The sequence below is a fragment of the Saccopteryx bilineata genome, chromosome 4 (assembly GCF_036850765.1).
Source record: "Saccopteryx bilineata isolate mSacBil1 chromosome 4, mSacBil1_pri_phased_curated, whole genome shotgun sequence".
NCBI lineage: Eukaryota > Metazoa > Chordata > Mammalia > Chiroptera > Emballonuridae > Saccopteryx > Saccopteryx bilineata.
The window spans coordinates 222,381,217-222,405,743 of record NC_089493.1 but is presented as its reverse complement, the minus strand read 5'-3'; the positions used below and the strand labels follow the sequence as shown (position 1 = coordinate 222,405,743).

At 35.7% G+C, this 24,527-nt stretch overlaps 1 protein-coding gene across 1 annotated transcript in view; it reads left to right on the top strand.

Annotated features, from left to right (window-relative positions):
- The window catches only part of KIAA0825 (KIAA0825 ortholog), a 565,493-nt gene that overhangs the window by 117,065 nt on the left and 423,901 nt on the right, over positions 1-24,527 (top strand). Inside the window, exons 6-7 of the mRNA XM_066273833.1 lie at positions 10,857-11,018; positions 22,088-22,182. Coding sequence (XP_066129930.1) covers positions 10,857-11,018; positions 22,088-22,182 — 257 coding nt within the window. The remainder of the gene's footprint in view (positions 1-10,856; positions 11,019-22,087; positions 22,183-24,527) is intronic.

The following is a 24,527-nucleotide window of genomic DNA, read 5'->3' as shown; positions in this document are numbered from 1 at the left end:
CTAATTTTGGCCATTGATGTTTGTTGATGGCCAAAAATTGTCCATATTATTCATATATGGCTCATATAGATTCAAACTGCTCATAGAAATTGCCTCCCGACCCCCATACTTTGTTCTTCACTTAAAATCTGGTGTCACTGCTGTTTTTCTCAAAGAGTATGTTGACTTTGTCCCTCACTGGTAAGTGACTTACCTCTTCTGAGCCTCAGTTTTCTCATTATGATTTCACTGAAGATTATAAATAAGAGATAAAGATTTTATTATAGACTACATGTTCAGTAAGTAGTAGCTGTAATTATCCTTATTTCCTTTTTTTTTTTTTTGTATTTTTCTGAAGCTGGAAACGGGGAGAGACAGTCAGACTCCCGCATGCGCCCGACCGGGATCCACCCGGCACGCCCACCAGGGGCGATGCTCTGCCCCTCCGGGGCGTCGCTCTGCCGCGACCAGAGCCACTCTAGCGCCTGGGGCAGCGGCCAAGGAGCCATCCCCAGCGCCTGGGCCATCTTTGCTCCAATGGAGCCTTGGCTGCGGGAGGGGAAGAGAGAGACAGAGAGGAAGGAGGGGGGTGGTAGAGAAGCAGATGGGTGCTTCTCCTATGTGCCCTGGCCGGGAATCGAACCCGGGTCCCCCGCACGCCAGGCCGACGCTCTACCGCTGAGCCAACCAGCCAGGGCCATCCTCATTTCCATTTTATCTTTCCTCCTCCCTACCCCCTTTAACCATGGCTTCTCCCTTTGTGTGTCAGCTTGTCTGTGACTGTTTCTTTTACGTTCTTCCTGTTCTTCTATGTGCAGAGCTATTGCTTCTTCGAAGGGGCAAATAGTTAATATAGTCTCTGCCTCTACCACTCAACTCTGCTATTGTATCACAAAGGAGCCATAAACAATATATAAACAAACAGCGTGGCCGTATTTCAGTTATACTTTATTTATGGACCCTGAAACTTGAATTTCACATAGTTTTCACATGTCATGAAATAGTCTTATAGTTTTTATTTTTTTCCCCATTCTTTTTACAAAGAGAAAAGCAGCTTAGCTCACAGAGCATACCTAACTGGTAGGCTGTGGCCTAGATATGTCCTACAAACTGTATGTGCCCACCTCCCCCCAGCCTCTCACTGTCTTTCTCTTTTTCTCCTTTTCTATCTCCGCTTGTCCATGTTCTTTTTTGTGACATCCCAGCCACCAACAACATAGGACCCAACATGCAATACAAGTAAATTTTAAAATATTTATGTTTATTTAACAAAGTTTTTATTTTATTGTGATATAAAAATCAACTAAGTTTAAGATTTGTTTATATATTCAAAAAAGCAACTTAAGCCTAGTTGCTTGAATTTTCATGTATTTTCTACTTACTTTTTTCGATTAAAATAATGTTCCCATGAACATTTAACCATAACAGAACAACAGAGCTGAGTGTCAGCTATTTGTATAAAGATATGATGACAATCAACTCCTGATATTTTCTTCAATTAGTTTTTTACCCACAGACTTTCTTAGCTCTGAATTTTTCTTATCTATTGAACCTAATTTCTTCTTGCCTGAACTTAAATAGTTAAAGAGAGGTGAATGTACTTTGAAGAGACGAGGATGGCCACAGGGAGCTGATAGTGACTGGTATGAGCTGTGGCCCTTGTTAGTCACCCCCCCCCATGCATGTTGGGTCCTATGTTGTTGGTGGCTGGGATGTCACAAAAATAGCATCTTGTTTTCAGATGTCACTCTGAGCTTCTGTCCTGTCACCATACGTGGTATATGTCACATGGTACTGGTACCTTGTAGGCACAAGGCAAATCTTTGTTGAACTACAAATGAGACCCACTTAAAAATGCTATTTGTAGCTCATAGACCTTTTGAAGCATGAGAGTGCAAAAGATAGTATCTGCCACCAAGGTGTTCTAATGTCATATCGAAGTTTGAAGGACATATAACTTTACCTTTATGACTAAATAGGTATTTCCTAGGTGAGAAAGGCAGCTAAAAAGGTAAAATTAACTATAAAGTTTACTTTGTGAATTGCCATCACACCTGTGAAATGGCTTCCCTACTCTCATTTAGAATAAAGAGTTCATGAGTACAACTTTCCAGATGGGTACAAGAGATTCCTGTTATCACCATGACTATCACTTTTTATATTAATTTTAACATACATTCATAGCTATTGCAATTTGCCTACCTGTTTTTAAAAAAAAGTGTAGAGAATATCTTTTTAATTTTTTAGTATAAAAACGGAACAATGTTCAATCTCTTTTGAAAGGTTTATGACTCAGAAAATATATTAGAAAGCACACTCAGCAGGTGTCAATGGAAATTCATCTTTTTGATAATAGCATTATTTTTATTCCAGTGCTAAACTTTTGAAATTAATTTTAATATGCTTTATTAAGAGCTGATAATGTAACATCTCTGTCATAGCATATTTCTTTAAAAAAATGAATGATCAATTCTCAAATATAACCTTAGACTATAGTAAAAATTATTGTTAACTTAGTGTAAGTTTTTTCTATAGGTTAATTTTTAGTCATAATAAAAGAAGTAACACATATGGTAAGAGATATTATTAAGTGAACTCTAGCAAAATTTGAGGCCAAGAAATGAATATTAGGAAGTTATTTCATTAATAATGTGCTATTAGCATACATTACTTAGAAAATAAACCCCACTTTATTATAGTATAGGTGTCTTTTTTATTAAGATGCTCCCTGAAAGGGTCAGCCTATCTGAGTATTTATAACTGGGAGTTAAACAAGCATAAAACAGAAGTCACTTGAGAAAATATTCAGGAATTTGTCCTGGATACAATTCTCAATTTTGGCTGAATTCAAAGGTAAACTATTCTTTGATTAGCATCTTCAACTAACAGTGACCGCATCAGGAGTCAGATATTCTCTCTCATGTTCACAGTAAAAAAACAAAAAACAAAATAAGAATAATAGAAAATAGGAGAGGGACATGAATATTATACCCTTGGCAAATAAGCGAGAAGTCCGATCCCTTGTTAACGTAATACTGACAGCCTTTGCCAGAGAGGATGGAACAGAGTGTGGGAGAGTTTTGTTATCATTTAACAGTACGTTTAGGTAACCTCAAGTGGAGCCAGTGTTGGCCTGGGAATCATAAAAGGGTAATAATAGAAGCAGTTTCTTTTTAGTTTTTTTTCATCGACCCAGAAGAATAGTATCAATGTGACTGTCGCCACTCTTTTCAGCAGTTAGGTTTCTCTTAGATTGTGAAGCCAGGATATAATTGCTATATGTGTCCCTCCTAAGGGATGCACATGGGGGCCTTCGGTAGGTTGTCAGGAGTCATTCCAAACACAGTGGTTCTCTCTGTGCATGTGTCTGTCTGTAGATCACTATTGCTGATCCTGTCAATGGCTACAGAATTAAGTATAACCACTGTCTTAGACTAGAACCAATCAGAGAAGTTACAGAAAATGCAGATACAATATATACTAGTAATTCATTCTTCTCCAATAGAATGTTTTGGTTGTCATATACAGTGTCCACTTAGTACTAATCTTTGTGTTTGTCTAAGTTCCTGAAAGGGTGGAGCATTAGTTATTCTTCATTTTATTCCCTCACTTATGACAGGAACTTTGTTATTGTATTAGCGAGAGAATTAATTAGTTGTCTGTGTAATTGTTTTGAGATCTTTTTGTTTATCAGTTGAGAGTAGTAATAAGGAGATTATGAAGTAGAAGCTGGAAGGGACCTGTTCCTCTTGCAAAGGAAAGAGTATTTCTACAGGTCTCTTTAGTGGAAGGGAGTACTATGGGTGCTACTTCTTATAAAGGCAGACAGACGAAGGCAGAGGTCCTTACCAGGTGATCAATAGAATCCTCAGACCTCAAAGGATCTGGGAAACTCCTAGAATTATATGCAAAGTATTGTTTTTGTAAACATAGATGCATAACTTGTATTAAAGGCTAAAAAAGATGATGGACACACACACACACACACACACACTCGAATGTTTTGAAGGATTGATACAACAAAGTAGCAGTCTTGCTACTTTGAAGGAAAGTCTTGGAGTGGGGCTACCATTCAGTTTTATAAATGTTTAAGCTGAAAGATGAAATCCATTGTAGAACAGTAATGCTTAAAGTAGTTAATAGTGAAATAGTCTCTGATGTGATGTTTATAGTTCTTTCTTCCCAAAATATTTCCTGTTCAAATTGACATACAGAAATGAATGTGAAACTCATTTAATATTAGTATTTTATAAAAGAGCATGTTAATGGCAGGAAGAAGTAGCCAAACAAAATGAGTTAAAAGCAATTTGTTTTGTTTCTGCCACTGAGCAATATATATCATTTTGAAATCATTCATTCATGTAGACACTATGATGAATAATGAGAATGAAATAATGGGGGGAAGATCTCTGCTTTTCAGGAGATTGAAACTTCTGGAGACATCTCCCAAACTAACAGTCAGAATGTGAATAGTGAGAGCTACAGCGAAGAAGTATGCACAGGGGGAAATAGGAAGGAGCACGGAGAAGGCAAACGAAGCTGGTCTGGGATCAGAGGGCAGGCTTCACAGAGGGGAGATGTAAGCGCCATATAAATACCTAACGTCATGCAGCACTTTCCACCTCTCAATGACTGCTGTAACATCATCCGTTATTGAGGCATAGCGAGACTCAGTAAATGGCCAAAGTCACACATCTTGAAGGGAAGAGAGTCAGAATTTTAATCCAGGCCATCTGGCTCATAATTCTATGTGTTAACTACTCTACTCTACTACCTCTTGTGCCTCAGGTAGTGGTGCTATAAATAGCAGTATGCCACATTATAAAACATGAAGGGAAACCGGAAGTGGGAAAAGCCAGAGAGAGAGGGAGGAGTTCAACTTCCCTCTTCCAAGAGTTAAATGTTTTCTGACTTCAAATTCAGATTCATTAACTTTTATGAGGCTGTCACCATATAGAAGAAGGGTCCTGACACTTATCTGTGGGGTGCCTAAATTTCTACTCCTTCAGCTTGTGTAGGGTTGTATATTCACTCAGCTTCAAACATAACTTCATCCTGTTTAGTATTCATTCACTCCCTCATTTATTGACTCAGTTTATTTTAAAGTTTTACCCTGACTGTTTTGGGTGGTACATATAGAAGAAGCTTCCTCAAAAAGAATATTTAGTTTTGAAAACTAAAGTGAAATTATTACCTCAAATGTTTTCCTAGTCATACAATTTTGAAAAATAGGTTACAAAAATAATGCTGGAGAAAAGGGGAAAAAAACAGCTTCAATTTTTTTCCTGGTGTTTGTGACAAAAGGACACAGTGTCTGCAGATCCTTCATAATTTTCTGGCTTACATGACAAAGAAGGTTTTTAATAAACTCGGGCATGGCATGGGAATGTCCTTCCGCTGCCCTGTGGTCCCGTGGACATGGACGCCGGCGGTAAGGGGCACGGGGCTGCACAGGCCCCGCGGCAGCGCCATGTGCTCCCGAGTCCCACGTGCTCTCAGGAAGTGACTTGGGTACTGGAAAACGTGCTGCTTACTATTTGTTCCTATGCAGTCCCTCCTGACTTCTTACTGTAATATTGTTAAAAAGTTTTCTTTACTGGAACAGATATATTCCATTTGGATTATGTCATGAATTTCATTTGGAATAATGAGACTTTCGGTACCTTTTGTGTGTCACCTCTTTTTCACATCACTTGTCTGGTGGCAACAAGAATACTTCCTCACTGAAAATAGATCCTTTTACATTCAATAATAGGGTGGCTAGTGTTCGTTTTTTCTTGGGAAAATGAAAATGTGCACCTTTTATCCTATTATACTCATCCACCAGCTTCAGATTATCTGATTTTCTAGCTTCTCATTTTCTCCTGTATCTTAATGCTATTATTAACAAGAATTCTGTTGCTAATGGTTTTGAAAAATAATATGTGTGCTTTCAGCCACTACCTCTATTTTTATGGTTTGTCTGATTTAGCTGGACTTTGATAATTATTCCAAATGCTGTTTGGTTGTAGATCAAATGTGAGGAGCCCTAATGTTCTTCTAGATTCATTTTCAATGTTTTTAATTTTGCTATAAGAGAATGGAGTTAATATTTTAACTATTAGTCACTAGGTGAAAAACATCACTAGTAGGTGCATAGCCGATAGTTTATGTCACATTTTTAAGAATCTATATTCTCTATGTAATATAGTCTATATTCTTTAGTCTCTCTCTCTCTCTTTTTTTTTTAACTTTAGGACAATAATTTTATGAATATCTGTTTATGTTTTTTTATCATGGTGAATTTTTTTTTTTTTTAAATTATTTTTATTTATTTATTCATTTCAGAGGAGAGAGAGAGAGATTGAGAGAGAGAGAAGGTGGGCAGGAGCAGGAAGCTTCAACTCCCATATGTGCCTTGACCAGGCAAGCCCAGGGTTTTGAACCGGCAACTTCAGCATTCCAGGTCAATGCTCCATCCACTGCGCCACCACAGGTCAGGCATGGTGAATTTTTTTAAAAAGTATAATCCAGAGCAGGTTCCCTTAGTTTATTTTTTCTTTTTTGAGAAAAACCTAGATGTTAATAGATGTTTTGGTAAACAGTTTTTGTCAAAATGTTTGAAAAACATTTTATTTTAAATTTTAGATTATTAGTAGACTTTAATATGCTAATTTGCATTAAAAATCACCTTAAGTATTATTTAGTATGCTGTAGTTCCCAAATCTATTTGATCATAAAATCCTTTCCAAATGCTTATCAGTTTGAGAAATGCCCTTTCATAGAAGGACATACAGTAGTCCCTGAGTGCAGTGTAGAAATGTTACTTTTATCATAAGACTGTCATGAAAAAAAAATTAAATTGTGTTCAAATAGTTTAAATAATAAGAAAGCAAAGAATGTTATATTTTAGGAATGAATTTTATTAAAATTATATAGTGGGGAAAGAACCCTTCAACTATCTAGTTATTATTTTCATGGATTTATTCATTGTTAGTTGATGGTAAGTTAAAGTCTTGCTCTAAAGTGGAAATTTTAATGTTTCTTTATCCTATTGTTAGGATTTAGGAGAAATGTGTATTTTCTAAGAATCATAGAGTTCAACCTCTAGAAAGCAACAATCATTATTTTACATATTTTATAACAGTGATTGGTGGCTAGCTAAACATCGTTGCCAATGTGTAAACATATATGTAGAAAATTTCTTGAAGTACAGTAGTTTCATAGTAATAAAAACAAATAAACAAGGAAAACAACAAATAAAGACTGAATTGCCTTGGAAGCAGAAGGGGACCACCTGGATTGATTCTATCCAAGTAAGGTTTTCTGGAAAGGGGCTGGAGGGGAACAGCAAGCAGACCCTTGAAAGAAGGAAAAGAGATTAATTTAGTGAAGGCAATTTTTCTACTTTGGTCAACAGTGAAGAGTCTAAAGAACAAAATAGATAGGCTTAGGCAAACAGAAATCATGAGCTGAGGTGTGATAATTAGGATACTAATCCTATGAGATAATGTGGAGAAAATAATATAAATAAGTTTGGGAAATGCTATTTCATCCTTTGTGTTTAATTTAGCTTTAACTGAATTTTCACAAATTGATTTCATCACAGAATTATTTTCCCCATAAATTAAAAACACAATAGTTCTTTGGAAAACACTGAGCTAAAACTAATAGGAAATAGAAACTACTAATTAATGGACCTGTACTATAATCATTGCTTTTTTGGGACAAAAATGATGAGATTTAAGTTATACATATTATTCTGTCCTCTTTCATTGTTAAATTATAAAGACGCAATGAATTAAAGTGGATTTATCTTTCAATACTGTTAAATTTCTGAAATGCTGGTTCTTCTAAATCCAGGTCATGTAGGTAAAACCTTTTCAAGTAGGATCCTCAGACCTTATATAATATTTAAACAAGTAGCACTGTTAGACACAAACTTTGTGTTTTGATACAAAGATTTTTTCGGAGGTGGTAGTTCTTTGCTTATCTTATAAACATGCATAATACTTCTAATTTAGATTGAACTACACAAATCCTTGTTAAATATGTTTAATTTCCAAACTATTAAAGAATTAGAGCCGATTCTTAGTCTTTGAAAATTTGGCTTAAAAACATTTAGTTCTAGAAGCAAGATCTTTAAGGTATAAAATGTTAATGAGCCCCTTTATTTATATGAGCAAATCTTAACAGAAATCAAATAGGCCAAGTGAGAATCAAGCAGTGGTTAAATGAATCAATATATGAATTCTCTTTTCATTTTTAGGTCATGATTCTAATGGCAAAACCTTAGTTTAATGTAGTGGTTGTACATGTTTATGTTCTCAGACTTACTTATGGAAGAATGGTAGATGTGAGTAGAGCTGTTTAGAGATAAATGTTGTATATAGGACTAACATCAATTTTGAGGTGACCCCTGGTCAGTTAGCTAGATGACAAGGTTGCAGGTTTGATCCCCGGTCAGGGCACACATGGAAAGCAACCAATGAATGCACAACTAAGTGGAACAACAAATGAATGCTTCCCTTCCCCATCCTCTCTCTTATCCTTCCTCTGTCTCTCTAAAAGTCAATTAATACAAAAAAATTAAGCCCTTGCCGATAGCTTGGTTGATTGAAGCATTGCCCAAAGCACAGAGGTTGCCAGTTTGACCCTCGGTCAGGGCACATACAGGATCAGCTCCATGTTCCTGTCTGTCTTCCTGCTTCTCTTTCTCTCTCTCTCTCTAAAAAAAAAAAAAAAGGCATGGGTAAGGCCAGTGGCTGTGGCAGAGGCCAGGCAGGTTCACTCTGGATTCAGGCAGATGGTAAAGGAACTGTGGAGCCGGAAAATGGTGGCCCATTCTGTTTATTAGAGTCTCACAATGGCGGACAAGCACAGGCAGGGCGAACTGCTTCTCTCTCTCTCTGGGCTGATGTGCAAACAGGCTGGAGTGGGGGACCCCCTCTCCGGCAAACAATGGCAAAAATGGCCCCTCCCAATGGCAGCAGGCAATCCACAATCTACAATCTGCCTCCCTGAAGGCAGGTACCTACCAGCAGCCTTACATGGACTACTGCTCTTGCACCAGTCAAAGTACAAGTGAGCAAACCTAACACACTTGTTTGCCCACAGAAAGGGAAAAAAAAATTAGAGATGAAACACAGTTTTTTAGGTACTCATAGATTATTTTTAAAGTCCCTCCCCCCCCCTTTTTTACTTTAAAGACTAAATTTCACAGTTTAAATTGGTTGACAGTTTTCTCTCATATCTGCAAAGATACTATGACAATTTTGGTCTTCAGTGAAAAGCTGTATCATGTGGTTACAAGGTTGATACAACATTTTAAGGTTTTTGAATTACCCATAAAATTACAATATTACTGGAACTTTTCTTCTAAATTCATGTGATGAAGGTAATGTTTTTTACTTAGGATCATCATACCTTATCATTTCTAAGTAGCATTCTTAATTTCTTTCTCTCCAAAGGAACTTTATGTTTATTTTGTAAGAGTATACAAAAATTTCAATTTGTAGTTAAGCCTCAAAACATTTCTTAAATAAGTGTTATAAAAATTGCCAATAATAAAGAAAGAGTTCTTTTAATCCTTGAAAATTCGGTCAAAGGTGCCATTGGGTAAGGCCAGTCTTATTCTCCATACTCTTAAAAAGTTTAAGATATTTTTCTATCATTTAAAATAGTAATGTGACTTGGTAAGAAGCATAATTATAAAAGGAAAATGATTAGTGTTTGTTTATCTTAAGTCATATTGTTCTTATAAAAGCAATCGATATCATAATTATTTATACAGGCTATTTTTAAAAACATAGTTTTAAAAATTCTCTATATAAAAATTATATAGAGAATTATATAGTCCATATTGAATAACTAAGTCAATTTTCTTGTTTTTAGTGACATAGTAACAACACTTCTAAGGTCTTAAAGACTTATGTCCTTTATCTAGTTGTTAAAATATTTTTATTTTTATTTCACACTTATAAAAATTTGATTCCTCAAATGGCAATATTTTACCATATTTCCACATTTGCATTCTCTCTCTCTTAAAACTATTTTTCTAAACTAAGAATAGGTTGCAGACATTTACCTTTGTACTTTAATGTGTATTTCTTAAACAGCATTCTCTTTCATACCCACAGTATAGTTAGCTAAGTCAGAAAATTAACAGTCATGCAATAATAGCATCGAATTGTAAACTGTACTCATCTCTCACCAGGTTACCCCAATAACATTCTTTATAATAAAATAAAATACTAATCATGTATTAATTTCAATTGTCATGTTTTTTTTTTTTACTTTTTTTGTCTAGTATTGGTGTTTTCTGGGCACAATAACTTTGAAGAATGTAGACCAGCTATTTTGTAAAATGTCCATTCATTTGGATTTGTCTTGTTACCTTGTGAGTAGAGTTTAGCCAGACATTTAAAAAAATAAAATTGTATAAGATGTTATTTTACAACAAAAGAATCACATTCCTGTTTATAGATCTGATAATAAAAATAATTATTTGTTATATTTGCATCAAAGAGAATACTCATCTCCAGCTCCCAGAAGAAAAGATTCTCCTAGGAGATTTTATATGTATTTCTTAAAAAGTAAACTTAGTTTGCCCTGCACAGTGGATAGAGCTTCTACCTGAAGTGTTGAAGTCACCAGTTCAAAACCCTGGGCTTGCCCATTCAAAGCACATACAACAAGCAAGCAACTATGAGTTGATATTTCTTGCTCCCCCACCCCACTTCTCTCTGTAAAATCAATAAATAAAATATTTTTAAAACTTGGTTTATGTATTAAGGGTCTTGTTAGTTTTAATGGCTTATAGACTCACATAGATCATTATAGTACTTTCAGAGAAAACAAATACAATGTACAACAGTATTGATCTTTTCTTTTTACAGTTACTCCTGAATGCCCAAAGAAAGGAAGAAACTTTTTACTTTCCCTAGATGAACTCATATTCTTATCACAGCTCATAAAATCCTTTTTGAAGCTGGAAGAAAATGTTCAAGAATTGTTTGAAGAAATGTTTTTATCACTCAAGATACATAGAAATAAATCAGGTAACATGCTCTTTTGTTTTAATTTGTAAGTCACTCATTCTCTCTGGTTTTGCTTTATGCCACTGAATCTATACCATTACAAAATAATACATGACAGAATTCTTTAAATAAAGTCTTAGAGAAACATTAAGTAAAGAAAATTCTGTTAAGCCATAGAATTACATTTTATCCTTTGCTCATGGCAAATTTCATAATTCTGGTTGACAAAGCATCGTAAGTCGATTTGAGATAATTGTCTTGAACTAAAATAAGATTTTTTTTTTTTAATTCAGAGCAACACAGGCTGGCCTATGAAAAGAATAAACAGACTTGATGATATAGTAGCTCCTCTTCTGGTGCTAGCAGCTGGGTGACCTTGAGCAAAATATCATACTTAGTTTCCTTAGACCACAATTATCTCATCTTCACAATGATGGTGTAGGACTAAACTAATCTCTCTCTCTCTTTTTTACAGTTAGATGCTTTAGATTCCAATATGTTAAATAGGGCTATGAGAATTAAATGATTTAGTATATGTGAATTATTGAATGTCTAGCATATCATAAACAATAAGTGTATTATTCCAATAGTAATTATAGTTGTATAATGTTATTTTAGCATTAACAAAAAATTTTTGAAGAATACTGTGTCATGTGTATTGTAATAATGTTTCTAAAATTAAAGGTAGAATTCAAAGCTATAATAGTTTAGATATACTTCTTGCATTCATTTCTATGCTTATAGAGATTTTCATCTATATCAGAAAGAACAAGAGAAAGTTCTCTTTTGCATGATACTATATGTCATTTTAAGGAGAAAATAAATAGATAGTGACTGCAATTTTAAAACAAAGTTAGGAAAACAAGTGAATATGGAAATTTCAAAAGCTGATATTCTGGTAAAGAATTATATTTAATTTAATATATTTACTTTTATATTTTTTTATTTAATTAACCTGGATAAATAATGTTAGAAAAGTTATAGGATTGGATTTTGTTTGTTTCATATCAAGCATAGTTTATTGGCCTTCTATGTTTCAGGTTAAGTAGCATTATTAAATTATAAGGTAAAAAATATTATCGTTTTTCCAAATTTGGAGATAATTAAAAAAATTAGATGTGGTTTATAGATTTTGGAAGCTGACAAACATTGAGAAAAGAATAAAAATATAAGACATGAAATTTGAAAGTTAAAAGACAGAAAGAGAAAGTACATTTAATCAGGAGATAATGTGAGCTCTAGAGTGTCTTCTAGATGGAACTGACTGGGTCAAAGAGAGATGTGAGTAGAGAAATATGACATTCTAATTTTTGATTGACATTTTGGGTCCTTGAGGAGTTACCACTCTGTGTAGATATTAATCCATCATGCCTGGCTAAGATTTGGCATCCTTCATCCACATCTCTTGACAGATCTTTTCTGAGGCATGAATGAAGAAACAGAGTGAATTCTAACAAATCTAGATCCCTACCCAATTTGAACTTATCTTGTATTGGTCCTAGGACAGGATTTACAGAAATCAGGTCAGTTCTTAGAACTATTCCTCTTAAGGACAACACTAATTGAAAATTAGAATTGTGTTAGAGAGGTATTGTAAAGATATAAAGCTGTCATGGCCAAGAAATGAAGCAAAGGTTTGACAAAGTAATTTCAGCAAGAAAGATAAAAAAGAAAAAGAGGGTCTGACTTCATTAGATTAAGATTAAGTAATATTGAGACTTGGCAAATTCTGTATACTTAAGAACAATAGTTACTATTGTTGAATATAATCAATAGAGAAAAATATATAATTATGCCACAATATACTCTTACTCTAAATTTATCCTCATATAAGCAGCAAAGCAGATAAAAGCAACTTCAATATCATATTAATAATAGTATACCATAGAAACGTATTTGTGTATTATTGAGCATAGTATGAAAAGATTTTTGAAGGACAGGTAGAAGAAATGTCTAAGTACTAAAACATCTCCTTGTAATATATATCTTCTTATATTGTGAAGATTTTTATTTTTTGTAACAGAGCCAAGATTGATTTAATCTGACAAGAATGATCTTGAAGGAAATTGTCAAGGGAACTTAAATGTTTTATTCCGTATAAGCCAAGATAATCAATTCTTATCTAAAGACGTAGTTTTTTAAATCAGGAAGGAAAAGATTCCTTGAAATGGATGATTAAAGAAACCAAATGTATCTGAAGTTATCCTGATAGTTAATCTTTTGCTTAAAAATCTTGTATGAGAGAGAATGGGAAAAAAGATCAAGTCATTTAGTTTCCTATGTTCTTCTTTTGATTGGAGCATATTTTGCTAATAAAGATCTTGGAAAGAGTTACCTACCATGCCTATGTAACCAAAACAATGTGATGAAAGGTAAGGTTTTTTTTCCCTCATTGTCCAGATGTTTGAAAAATATCCAGGTGCTTAACATTGCATGGGGAAAATGTAAAGATGTTCAACCAAACAATTTACTTTTTACTTTGATGTTTTTAAACTATATTTTTAAGTTAGGCAAATTGGCTGTGTTAATAATGTGAATACAATGCAATAGATTTTATAGCGACACAAATATTTTTTGAGAAAGCAATGGTATTTAGTCATTATATTATTTGCTTTATTTGGTCATATTTGATGGTTTTTTATTTTGGTCATTTTAGAAAATGATAGGGTGTTATTTGACTATTATGGTGCCTTACTGTATTTCTTTTAGGTGATTATATCTTGTGGAGTAGCTTCGGGTTTGATTTATGGGGCACTTCTAATGCTTCTTCAGAATAAAATAGTTCTTCGGGCAGTTCCTCAAATTTTCCAAAGGTGGCATCTGAGATTTATCTAAGCCGGGAGGTTTCTTGGCCCTCATTTTTCTGTAGCCCCAGCAATGACAAAGAGCAATGACTGCTTCAATTGGATGTAAGAAGAACACTTAGGGTTTGTCTCAGAAGAATCAAAGATTTCAGATCTTCTGAAAGATTGTTTGTACTCTTAGGGGGTCTTAAGAGGGGTCAAATGGCTTCTAAGAGTTCCTTAGCTAGATGGTTAAGGGACTGTATTAGGGAGGCGTATGTAGTTAAGGTAAAGAGGCCCCTAGGGTTTGTAAAGCTCATTACACTAGGACTTTAGCTGTTTCTTGGGCAGAGAGGTCGAAGGCTTCCACATTGGAAATTTGCAAGGTGGCCACCTGGGCTTCTCTTCATACTTTTCATAGTATTATCTCTTGGATGTAGTCTCTTCTACAGATTCAGCTTTTGGTGGGAGGTTGCTTTGGAGCCAGAAAAGAACAGTGAAGAAAAGAAAGACTTGTAGTTCCCACTTAGAGCTGCCAACAAGGCAAGTTGCTTTGTAATGCACACAATGGGAGCCTATGAAGACCAATTTGGGTGTGAAAGTGGATGTCACAGGGAAGTACTGCCAACCTCTACTCTCTGTGAAAGTGACAGTGTGGGAACTAACCAGAAGCATAAAATAAACCACAGCAACTTCTGTGGGGGGAGGCTGTTTCACAGCTAGCAGTCCTGTGACCCTCTGCACTCTACTGACGGCCTTAGTCTGGGCATTTCCGAAAGAAACCAGTGTTGGCTGTATGCAAATAACCTATGTTTTAGAGCGTTGAGACCAAAATGGGCTACCTTCTCTTGAAAATACTAGTAAGTATATAGAAATTTCAATATATTTTAGGTAGGTGAAATAATTTGTCAAATATTCAGAGAGTTTATAAAATTTGACAATGTGGAATTTTGAAATTGACCATTTTGAATTCCAAGTAAATATAAAAATGCCACAATTAGTTAAAACCATGAGATATCTTATTAGTTGGATTCACTGTTACTAATCCTGCCTTAAAATGATTGCTTTTGCTTCTCTGTATAGAATTAAGTGGTTTTTTAAAAAATATTTTTTAATTTTGGGCAGTAGACTAAGTTATCAGAATAGTTTGATAATTCATTTTTTATCTTACTACAGAATTGCCCGCCAGCAAGAAAGGGCTTGGGAACCTTATCTTCTTATTTATTAATCTTGAAAATAAGTAGATGGTTTGTATAAATATCAAGGCACATTACTTTGAGTGAATACACATACTATTTGGGAATGCAGTGATAAATATAAAATAATGAACTGTTTTTATAAGTCTTAACTTATAGTAACACAATGGCAGATAGGTCTTTCCAGAAATAGATATACAAGATTATTCTTTGAACTAATGTTATTTTTCCCGAGTAAATACCTTTTAAATTAGCTGGTTTTGTGAGCTAACTGTAGAAAAGCAAAGCAAAGTGACATTAAGAATCCAAGTATTTTTCCTTCATGCCATTTATTTGATCTTTATTTTTTCTTCTTTAAAAATGTTTTTTGAATAGTAGTTTTTTAAATAGTAAAGCACTTGAATAGGACAAAAGACTATATGGCAAAATTAGTCTTTTTTTCATTCCAGTTGTCTAGTTTCACTTTCCAGAGACAACTACTTCCATCTATATCACTATGTTAAAATAACACAAAATCTTCACATATATGCAGATATTCTATTTTATTAACAGTTATATATAAACACCTCATTCTTTCTAATTGCTGAATAGTTTTCTATTGGTGCAGTTAACCAGGTGCTCATTGATGAACAGTTAGAGTTCTCATTTTCTGTTTATTTACTACCACAAACAATGATATGGCTAATTTTATTAAACTGTGTCTTAAGATGTGCACATGTATATCTGGATAGTAAATTTCTAGAGTGGAATTACCAAGTAAAAAGGTATGGTCATTAAGAGGATGAAAATACTAGCCATAGACTAAGAAAAATACTTCCAAAACCCATATCTGATAAAGACTTTTATCCAAAATATACAAAAAAACTTAAAATTCAACAAGAAAACAAAAAGCTAAATTTAAAAATGAGCAAAAGATCTGAACAGACACCTCACCAAAGAAGATATACAGATGGCAAATAAGCATATGAAATATGCTCAACAGCATAGGTCCATGATGGTGAACCTTTTTATAAAAACCTCCCACTTTTGCAGTGCTGGTCAACCTGGTCCCTCCTGCCCACTAGTGGGCATTCCAACTTTCATGGTGAGCCAATCGCAGCGCCATTTGGTTGCTCCGCTACCGCCCACCATAAAAGCTGGAACTTCCACTAGTGGGCAGGAGGGACCAGGTTGACCAACAGTGCAAAAGTGGGTGATTTTTATAAAAAGGTTCACCATCATGGGCATAGGTCATCCGGGAATGCAAATTTAAACAAGGAGATAGCACTACATACCAATTAAAATGGCTAGCGTTTGAAACACTAATAGCACCAGTTCTGGCAAAGATGTGAAGCAACAGGAACTCTCCTTTATTGCTGATGGGAATGTAAAATAGTATAGTTCTTTGGAAGACAATTTTGGTTGTATCTTACTTATAAAGCTAAACATTGTCTTACATGAACCAGTAATCGTGTTCCTAGGTATATATGCAAGTGAGTTGAAAACTAATGTCTACATAAAAACATGCACACAACTATTAATAGTACTTGATTCATAATTGCCAAAACTCGGAAGCAACTAAGATGACTTTCCCTATGGTACATCAATATAATGGAATGTTATTCAATAGTAAAAAGAAATGAGATATCAAGACATGAGAAAACATGGAGGAATCTTAAATGCACATTGCTAAGTGAAGGAATCCAATCTGAAAAAGCTACAGATTATATGATTCCAACAATATGACATTTATGACATCCTGGCAAAAACAAAAGTATAGAGGCAGTAAAAAGATCAGAGGTTGTCAGGGGGAAGGACAAGGAGAAGAAAGATGAATAGGTAGAGCACAAGGGGTTTTAGAGCGGTGAAATAATCCTCTGTGCTAAAGTAAAGGTGAATACATTACATTATGCATTTGGCAAAACCCCTTGAATCGCACAACACAAAGAATGAATCCTGATGTAAACTGTGGACTTCAGTTAATAGTAATCTATCAATATTGGTTTATCAGTTTTAACAAATGTACCACACCAATACAAGATGTTAACAATAGGGGGAAATGAGGCAGGGGACAGAGAGTATAGGGAAACTGTGTACTACTTGCTCAGTTTTTCTGTAAACCTAAAATTACTATGAAAATTATTAAAGTTATTAATTTTTTATAAGAATACCTGCATATTTTTTTTCATTTTTTAAAATTTATTCATTTTAGAGAGGGGGGAGAAAGAAAGAGAGAGAGAGAAGGGAGGGAGAAGCAGGAAACATCAACTCCCATATGTGCCTTGACCAGGCAAGTCCAGGGTTTAAAACTGGTGACCTCAGTATTCCAGGTCGACGCTTTATCTACTGTGCCACCACAGGTCAGGCCAATTTTTTAAAAAGGTATGGACATTTTGAGAGAGAGTATCAAGTCAGTTTTTCATATCTATTTTAATTGCTAGTGTTATTTTTGTTATGCAGGATTGTTTTGTGTGCTTCTGAGAAGTCTCTATACATCTTTAAAAAAAATTACATATATATTTTAATATCCTTATGGTTTCCTTTACTTTATTTAAAATTATTTGATCAATCTGAATTTTATTTAATATTAGAATTGTTTTTTATTTATATTATCATCTCAAAAAAACTTAGTAAAATGCAAGCCATCGAAAAAGCAGGTTAACTGGCATAACACTGATCAAAAACCCTCTCTCTGTTGTGATGTTTGTTGAGAAATGAAGCAAGATTCCTAAACTGAAGTCCATGGGTCCTTGAGGTTCATGATTGTGCTTTACAAGGAGCCTGGAATCCTTAATAGTGTGTGTGTGTGCATGTATGTGTATGTGTGGGTGGATGTGTATGTGTTCACCATGGAGTCATATTGTGCGTTTTGCATGGAGTGTTCTTTCACCTTAATCAAGTTCTCAGAAGTGTTTATAAATTCAACATGATTAAGAAATACTAGAGGTAAGGAAAACTTTTCCTCAGAATAGATAAATTCTGATAAAATTTCCTAAAAGGATGTTATCACCTCCCAATAGAATATTTCTCTTTCTAAGGAATGTGTTGGTGATCTGTATTATGTAGGAATTATTCATGACGAAGCTCATAGAATCATTTTTAGAAAAAAAATCTTCCAGATGAATATATTAGTCAGAAGCTCTACTGTGAAAAATCAGTAAAATTTTGAAATTTACTTGCTCAGGACATAAGGAGAAACTGTTAAGATTCATAAAAATTCTTAAAAAATTTAAAACATTCCATAATGGTTATAGTTCATTATTATATATCAAGTCTAGGCAAAATATAAATGCTTACTCATTTATAACAAACTATAATTAATAGAACTTTAATAGAAAAATGTTAGGCAAATAAGTTTGTAAAGTTGATGTTATTTGATTTTGCTCACTTTTGTTGTTAAAAATGGCGCTGCCCACGTGAATTGCATTGCTCACATGATACTGCTATTTACCTTCCTGCTTGGGAAGGGGCTTTGTTATGCTAATGTGTGCTGGAGGAGGGGTTTTCACACCAAAAAGTTTTAAGGAGAAGGAGGAAGAGGAAGGAGAGGCTATGTTGTTGCAGAGAATCAGCCAAGATGGCGAAGTGTTGAAGGAGAAGCCAGTTTGTGCAGAGATGAGAAGGGAGAAGGCGTGCAGATGGGGAAAAAGAAGTGCCTGAGGCTAGTGGAGCCTTTAATTCTAGGGAAACCCGAATGTGTTGATAGCTTTGTGAGCGCTGAATGAGTGGGTTTTGGAGCCCAGTGTGTGTTTGTGTTTACTCATCAGTGGGTGCAAGGCTAGAATAAAAGGCATGGCCTGCCAGTTTTCGGCTCCACTGTTTCTCTACAGTCTGCCTGAATTCAGTAAGAACCCGCATCTGCCTGGTGGCTGCCACGGCCACAACCACTGGACCTACAAAAAGTGAAATAATTTCTTTTGGTATATTTATTCATTACATTTTATAGTTTATTTTTTGCCTATGGAAAAGAGTTTCTTCTAAGAGCTAAAAGTTAAGAAAATATTTCCATTTTAAAAGCTAGAGATTATTCTTTATTTGTTCCATTATTTGTTGTTTCTTTGTTTGTTTGTTTGTTTTTAACTGAGAAGTGGGGATCGAGAGAGAGACACACTCCCACAGAGAGACAGGATCCACCTGGCAACCCCCATCTGTGGCCAATGCTCAAATCAGCTGAGCTATCCTCAGCTCCTAAACCAATGCTCAGACCGGCTGAGCTATTTCAGCTCCTGGGGCTGACACTCAGACCAACGGAGCCTTTGGCTGTGAGAGGAGAAAAGGGACAGAGGGGGAGAGGGAGTGGAAGAGAAGCAGATGGTCACTTCTCATGTGCCCTAACTAGGGATCGACTGACCAGGTATCTAACTTGGGAAGGCTGCATGCTGGGCTAATGCTCTATCCATTGAACCAGCCTGCCAGGGCCTGTTCCATTATTTGTATATTTCCAATGAATTATTGATATAATTATTAAGAATAAAATTTTCCTTATATGTTGATATTTATTCACTAGAAAGCCCAGCGGTCATACGAAATGACCGCTGTTCTAGACATTATAAATTGTAATTAAAATGATTTGTGCAAAGGTGTCTGCTAATTCAAACTGAATTACCCAGGGCAGGTGGCGAGGATGCCCCTTTGCTTACTGCCCCATGGGGTTTCCCCCTTCTACTTGCTTAATTGCTTAAAGTAGAGTGCATTGAAGGAAACCACTGGTGGTACATTTCTTAAGAGCCACCACTAGCTCAATAAATAAAGGTGATTTAAATAATAAAACGTTAATTCACATGTCAAAGATCTCTTTGTATACAACATTTCTTGTGCAGATCTTTCCATCATTTTTAAGCTCACCTTGCAGAGGACCATCAATTATTTTTAAATTTATGTCCGTTCTTTCATGAACTCTTGAACAGGCAACATAAAGTTGACTGTGTGCAAATGCAGGCTCAGGTAAAAAAATGCTAACACGCTTAAGCATTTAGCCCTGAGACTTATTGATGGTCATAGCAAAGGCAAGTTTTACAGGAAATTGTCTATGTCTCAATTGAAACGGCAACCCTGTTTGAGATGGAGCCAAATCAATTCTTGTAATGACATGTATTTCACCTTTAGATGAGCCAAAGACTTAGTTATTACGACATTATTTTTCAATTGGAGAACCTGTTTTAATCCTTTTTGCATTTCAGTCAGCATTACTCTGTGTTTTTTTTGCATTTCTATCCTGCCTTTGTCCAAGGGACTCATTTTGTCGAAACAGGCTTTTTGTCTTGCATCTGAGGCAAGCCTTGTTTCTCTATGGTCATCAGTCTCATTTTGCCGAGAAAGATGCATTTGCTCTGCGACTGAAGCAAGCCTTGTCTTTCTTTGCTCAGTGGTTTCTTTTTGTCGAGAAAGCCGTTTTTGTGCAGCTTTAGCTCCTTTTCTCTCCTCTTCAGTGCTGTATTTTCTTTTTTTTTCTTTTTTTTTTTTTGTATTTTTCTGAAGCTGAAAACGGGGAGAGATAGACAGACTCCCTCATGCACCCAACCGGGATCCACCCGGCACGCCCACCAGGGGTGATGCTCTGCCCCTCTGGGGCGTGGCTCTGCCACGACCAGAGCCACTCTAGTGCCTGGGGAAGAGGCCAAGGAGCCATCCCCAGTGCCCAGGCCATCTTTGCTCCAATGGAGCCTTGGCTGCGGGAGGGAAAGAGAGAGACAGAGAGGAAGGGGGGGTGGAGAAGCAAATGGGCACTTCTCCTATGTGCCCTGGCTGGGAATCGAACCCGGGTCCCCTGCACGCCAGGCTGACGCTCTACCCCTGAGCCAACCGGTCAGGGCCAGTGCTGTATTTTCTAGGAGGCATTCTTAAAAGAAATTACGTTAAGACGTAGTTTTTATGTAAAACAGATGATTGCCAATGCAAACAAATGTTCACCTTCCCCCTGACACGCTCAATTTGCGTTCAGCCGTGGCAACTTCACCTCATTGCCTAGTACAGTTACGCAAGCAACCAATAAGCTATCGGCGACAAACAGACACTTAAGCCGCATATAATAAAGATGTACTTTTTTCTCCCCCCCCCCCTTTTTTTTTTTTTTTAATAGTTAATTTACTCACTATTCTCTCTCTTTTTTTTTTTTTAATTTTATTTATTTATTTATTCATTTTAGAGAGGAAAGGGAGAGATAGAGGGAGAGAGAGAGGAGAGATAGAGAGAAGGGGGGAGGAGCTGGAAGCATCAACTCCCATATGTGCCTTGACCAGGCAAACCCAGGGTTTCGAACTGGCGACCTCAGCATTTCCAGGTCGACGCTTTTATCCACTGCGCCACCACAAGTCAGGCCCCCCCCTTTTTTTTTTAGAGAGAGAGAGACAGACAGACAGGAAGGGAGAGAGATGAAAAGCATCAATTCATCAACTCATAGTGTGGCACCTTAGTTGTTCATTGATTGCTTTCTCATATGTGCCTTGATGGAGGGGTAAGGAGGCTCCAGTTGAGCCAGTGAACCATTGTTCAAGCCAGCAACCTTTGGGCTCAAGCCAGCGACCATGGGGTTATGTCTATGATCTCACACTCAAGCCAGCGACCCCACGCTCAGCTAGTGAACCTGCGCTCAAGCCAGAGGAGCCCGTGCTCAATCAGGCAACCTTGGGGTTTTGAAACTTGGTCCTCGGTGTCCCAGGCTGACTCTCTAGCAACTGCACCACAGCCTGGTCAGACTGTTCTTCTTTGTTTTAAGAAAGGACATATTAAAGTGCTAAGGAACACCACCAGTTTTTAAATGAGCACTTCAGAATTTAACTTTTTACATAAACTAATATTTGCTTTGTACTATTAACTTATCCTATATTATCAATAAGAAAATAAATATATGTATGTACATGATATATGAATATAAATAGCACATAAATTTTATTAAGTTGAATGTATAAAAAAGGCTCAGTATATTTTGATACTGTCATTATTGTGATGGTGACACCACCCTACATCTTGTTGACTATACTCTCTGCATCTTGATATATATGTATGTATGTATATAGTATGTATAGAGCTTTTCTACATAATTAATTTTAGCCTGAATCTATTAATTACATCAAGTATGGTTTGGTTTTCTTAATGTATGTTTGTGTGTTTGTTTATTTTTTCTATTGCATAGAAATTTTGGACACATCCATTAGAGAAGCTGTAATAGAGAAACCTAGAGCAAACAAAACCAATATTTCTTCAGAGCAATTGCTACCAGGAAAAGAGGTAAATGAGGGGGAAAAAAGAAGGTATTTCTTTATTTATATATAGTAAGATTATTGTATGTTTGTGAATTCATTATAAGTGAAAATGTCTTGAGTTTTACCCTTTGAAACAGAAAAGTAATTTAGTTGAAAATTGGCTTATATGTTTGATGAAAATTAAATTTAGTGGATATACTACTGTCTCCCACAAACTGTTCCATGGCTAGATTGTGAGGAGGAAGCTAGAGGTGAGGAGGTCCTTGTTCTCATCGCAACTCAGGGTCTACATTTTGAGAATTTGGACTGTAGATAATTATTGAAAAGGGAGAAAATGGAGATTTAAAGGAAAAAAAAGAGGGAAAAATAGTTTGAACTGTCCCCTTGTTTTAGAGTGTCCAGCATGTACCTACTTGTTCCTAGATCCATTACCTCTCCTCCTCTGCTCTGTTCTGTATAATAGAGATTACATCTTCCAAGTTTCTTTGCTTTCTGGATTCTGAGGAGGTTTGGCCAATAAAAGGTATTGATGGAAGACCTGGAGGGTAAATGTTGGAGAAAAAAGGAGTATTTCTTCCCCTCTCTCTGTTTCAGAGAACAACTCTAGTAGTATCTGTGACTCCTTCATTTCTCCCATGGGCTCTGCTCCACCACACAGTCCTCTCCTTCCATGGGTTCCAGTTCTACCTGGCTGTCTTACCTTTAGCTTTGTCTAGCCAAGGAGTGGTAGTGGCTCCCTTCTGTGTTAATATCTGTCTTGCTTCAGAATTAATATTTGGTTCCTTAAGATTTCATCACCTTAGTAACCTACATTAATTTGTTTTCTTTCGAAATACCTAGAGGTGTTTCTGTTTTCTGAATGGACCTTGACTGATAGTAGGTAAACATTTAAAAAGAACACAGGGTTTTAACAATTTCAATTTAGAATATAAGAATAATTATCAAGAAAATGCAAAATTCTACATTATGCTTTAACCAGAAATTAGAGTACATATTAAGAAATTAGCTTAGGTAATGGAAGAAAGGAATTCAACAGGTACTTACTTTGTATGCAGAACAGAAAGCCACATCATATCCTCTCTTTGGATTAACTAGTAAGTGTTCTCTATTCTAACTGAAAAAAAATTTTTTTTGACAGAGTCAGAGAGAGGGACAGATAGGGACAGACTGACAGGAAAGGAAAGAGATGAGAAGCATCAATTCTTCGTTGTGGCACCTTAGTTCTTCATTGATTGTTTTCTCATATGTTCCTTGACCGGGGGGGCTACAGCAGAGTAACTGACCCTTTGTTCAAGCCACATCCTTGGGCTCAAGCCAGCAATCTTGGGCTTTAAGTCAGTGACCACTGAGCTTGAGCCAGCGAACATTGGGTCATGTCTATGATACCTTGCTCAAGCTAGTGACCCCACACTCAAGCTGGTGAGCCTGCACTCAAGCCAGATGAGCCCATACTGAAGCCGACGAGTTTGGGGTTTCGAATTGGGTCCTTCGCTTCCCAATCCAATGCTCTATTCACTGAGCCACCACCTAGTCAGGCATAACTGAAATATTTTTGGTGCCAAACATCAGATGAGAAGAGTAGGAGGAAAAAAAATATATTTTATGAAAACAAATAGCCTTCTAGTAGGACATTTGAGTAATAAAGATTTTATGTTTTGTTTTTAAAAGAAACTATTCATGTGCTTGGTTTACAATATTTTGAAAAGAGAATTCAAATGAGCCAAGATATTATAATCACATATAAATTACATGGGCCAAGGTATTTATAATTGCACATACACACACAAATTACTACTGCAGCCTGGCAATTACTGGCAGTTCTCACAGAATATATGATATTTCGTGGGTGAATGAATGAATGGCTGAATGATTTTAATGAACAGACATGCCCTGTTGGGGAGAATAAACACCAGAGTTTTGTTGTTTTTATAATAATTTTTATGGAGATGGTTTTCTTTTTGAATTTTTGTCATAAATGTATACCAAGGAAATACTATTATAGCACAGGACTCTACCCATGGTTCTTATAAAGTTTCACTTATAAGAAAGGAGCTCATGTGAGCTGAGTAGATTCAAATATTGACTAATTTTATATAAAAATAAGATAAGAAATATGTTTTATAGTCCTATGATTTTTAAAGATCCAAATAAACTTTAGAAAATTTAATTATAAATTAATTATAAGCATAATGAGAATGAAAGCCACTTTTTTCTGATAATAGAATCATGGGATCATAGAATTTTTATTCTAGAAGAATCATTTTTATTACTCTGTACAGTATATATAAAAGGCATTAAATTAATGCTGAATAGATGTGTGTACAAGAAAATGAAGCCAATGATCATAATCTCAGTAATTTTAGACTGAAA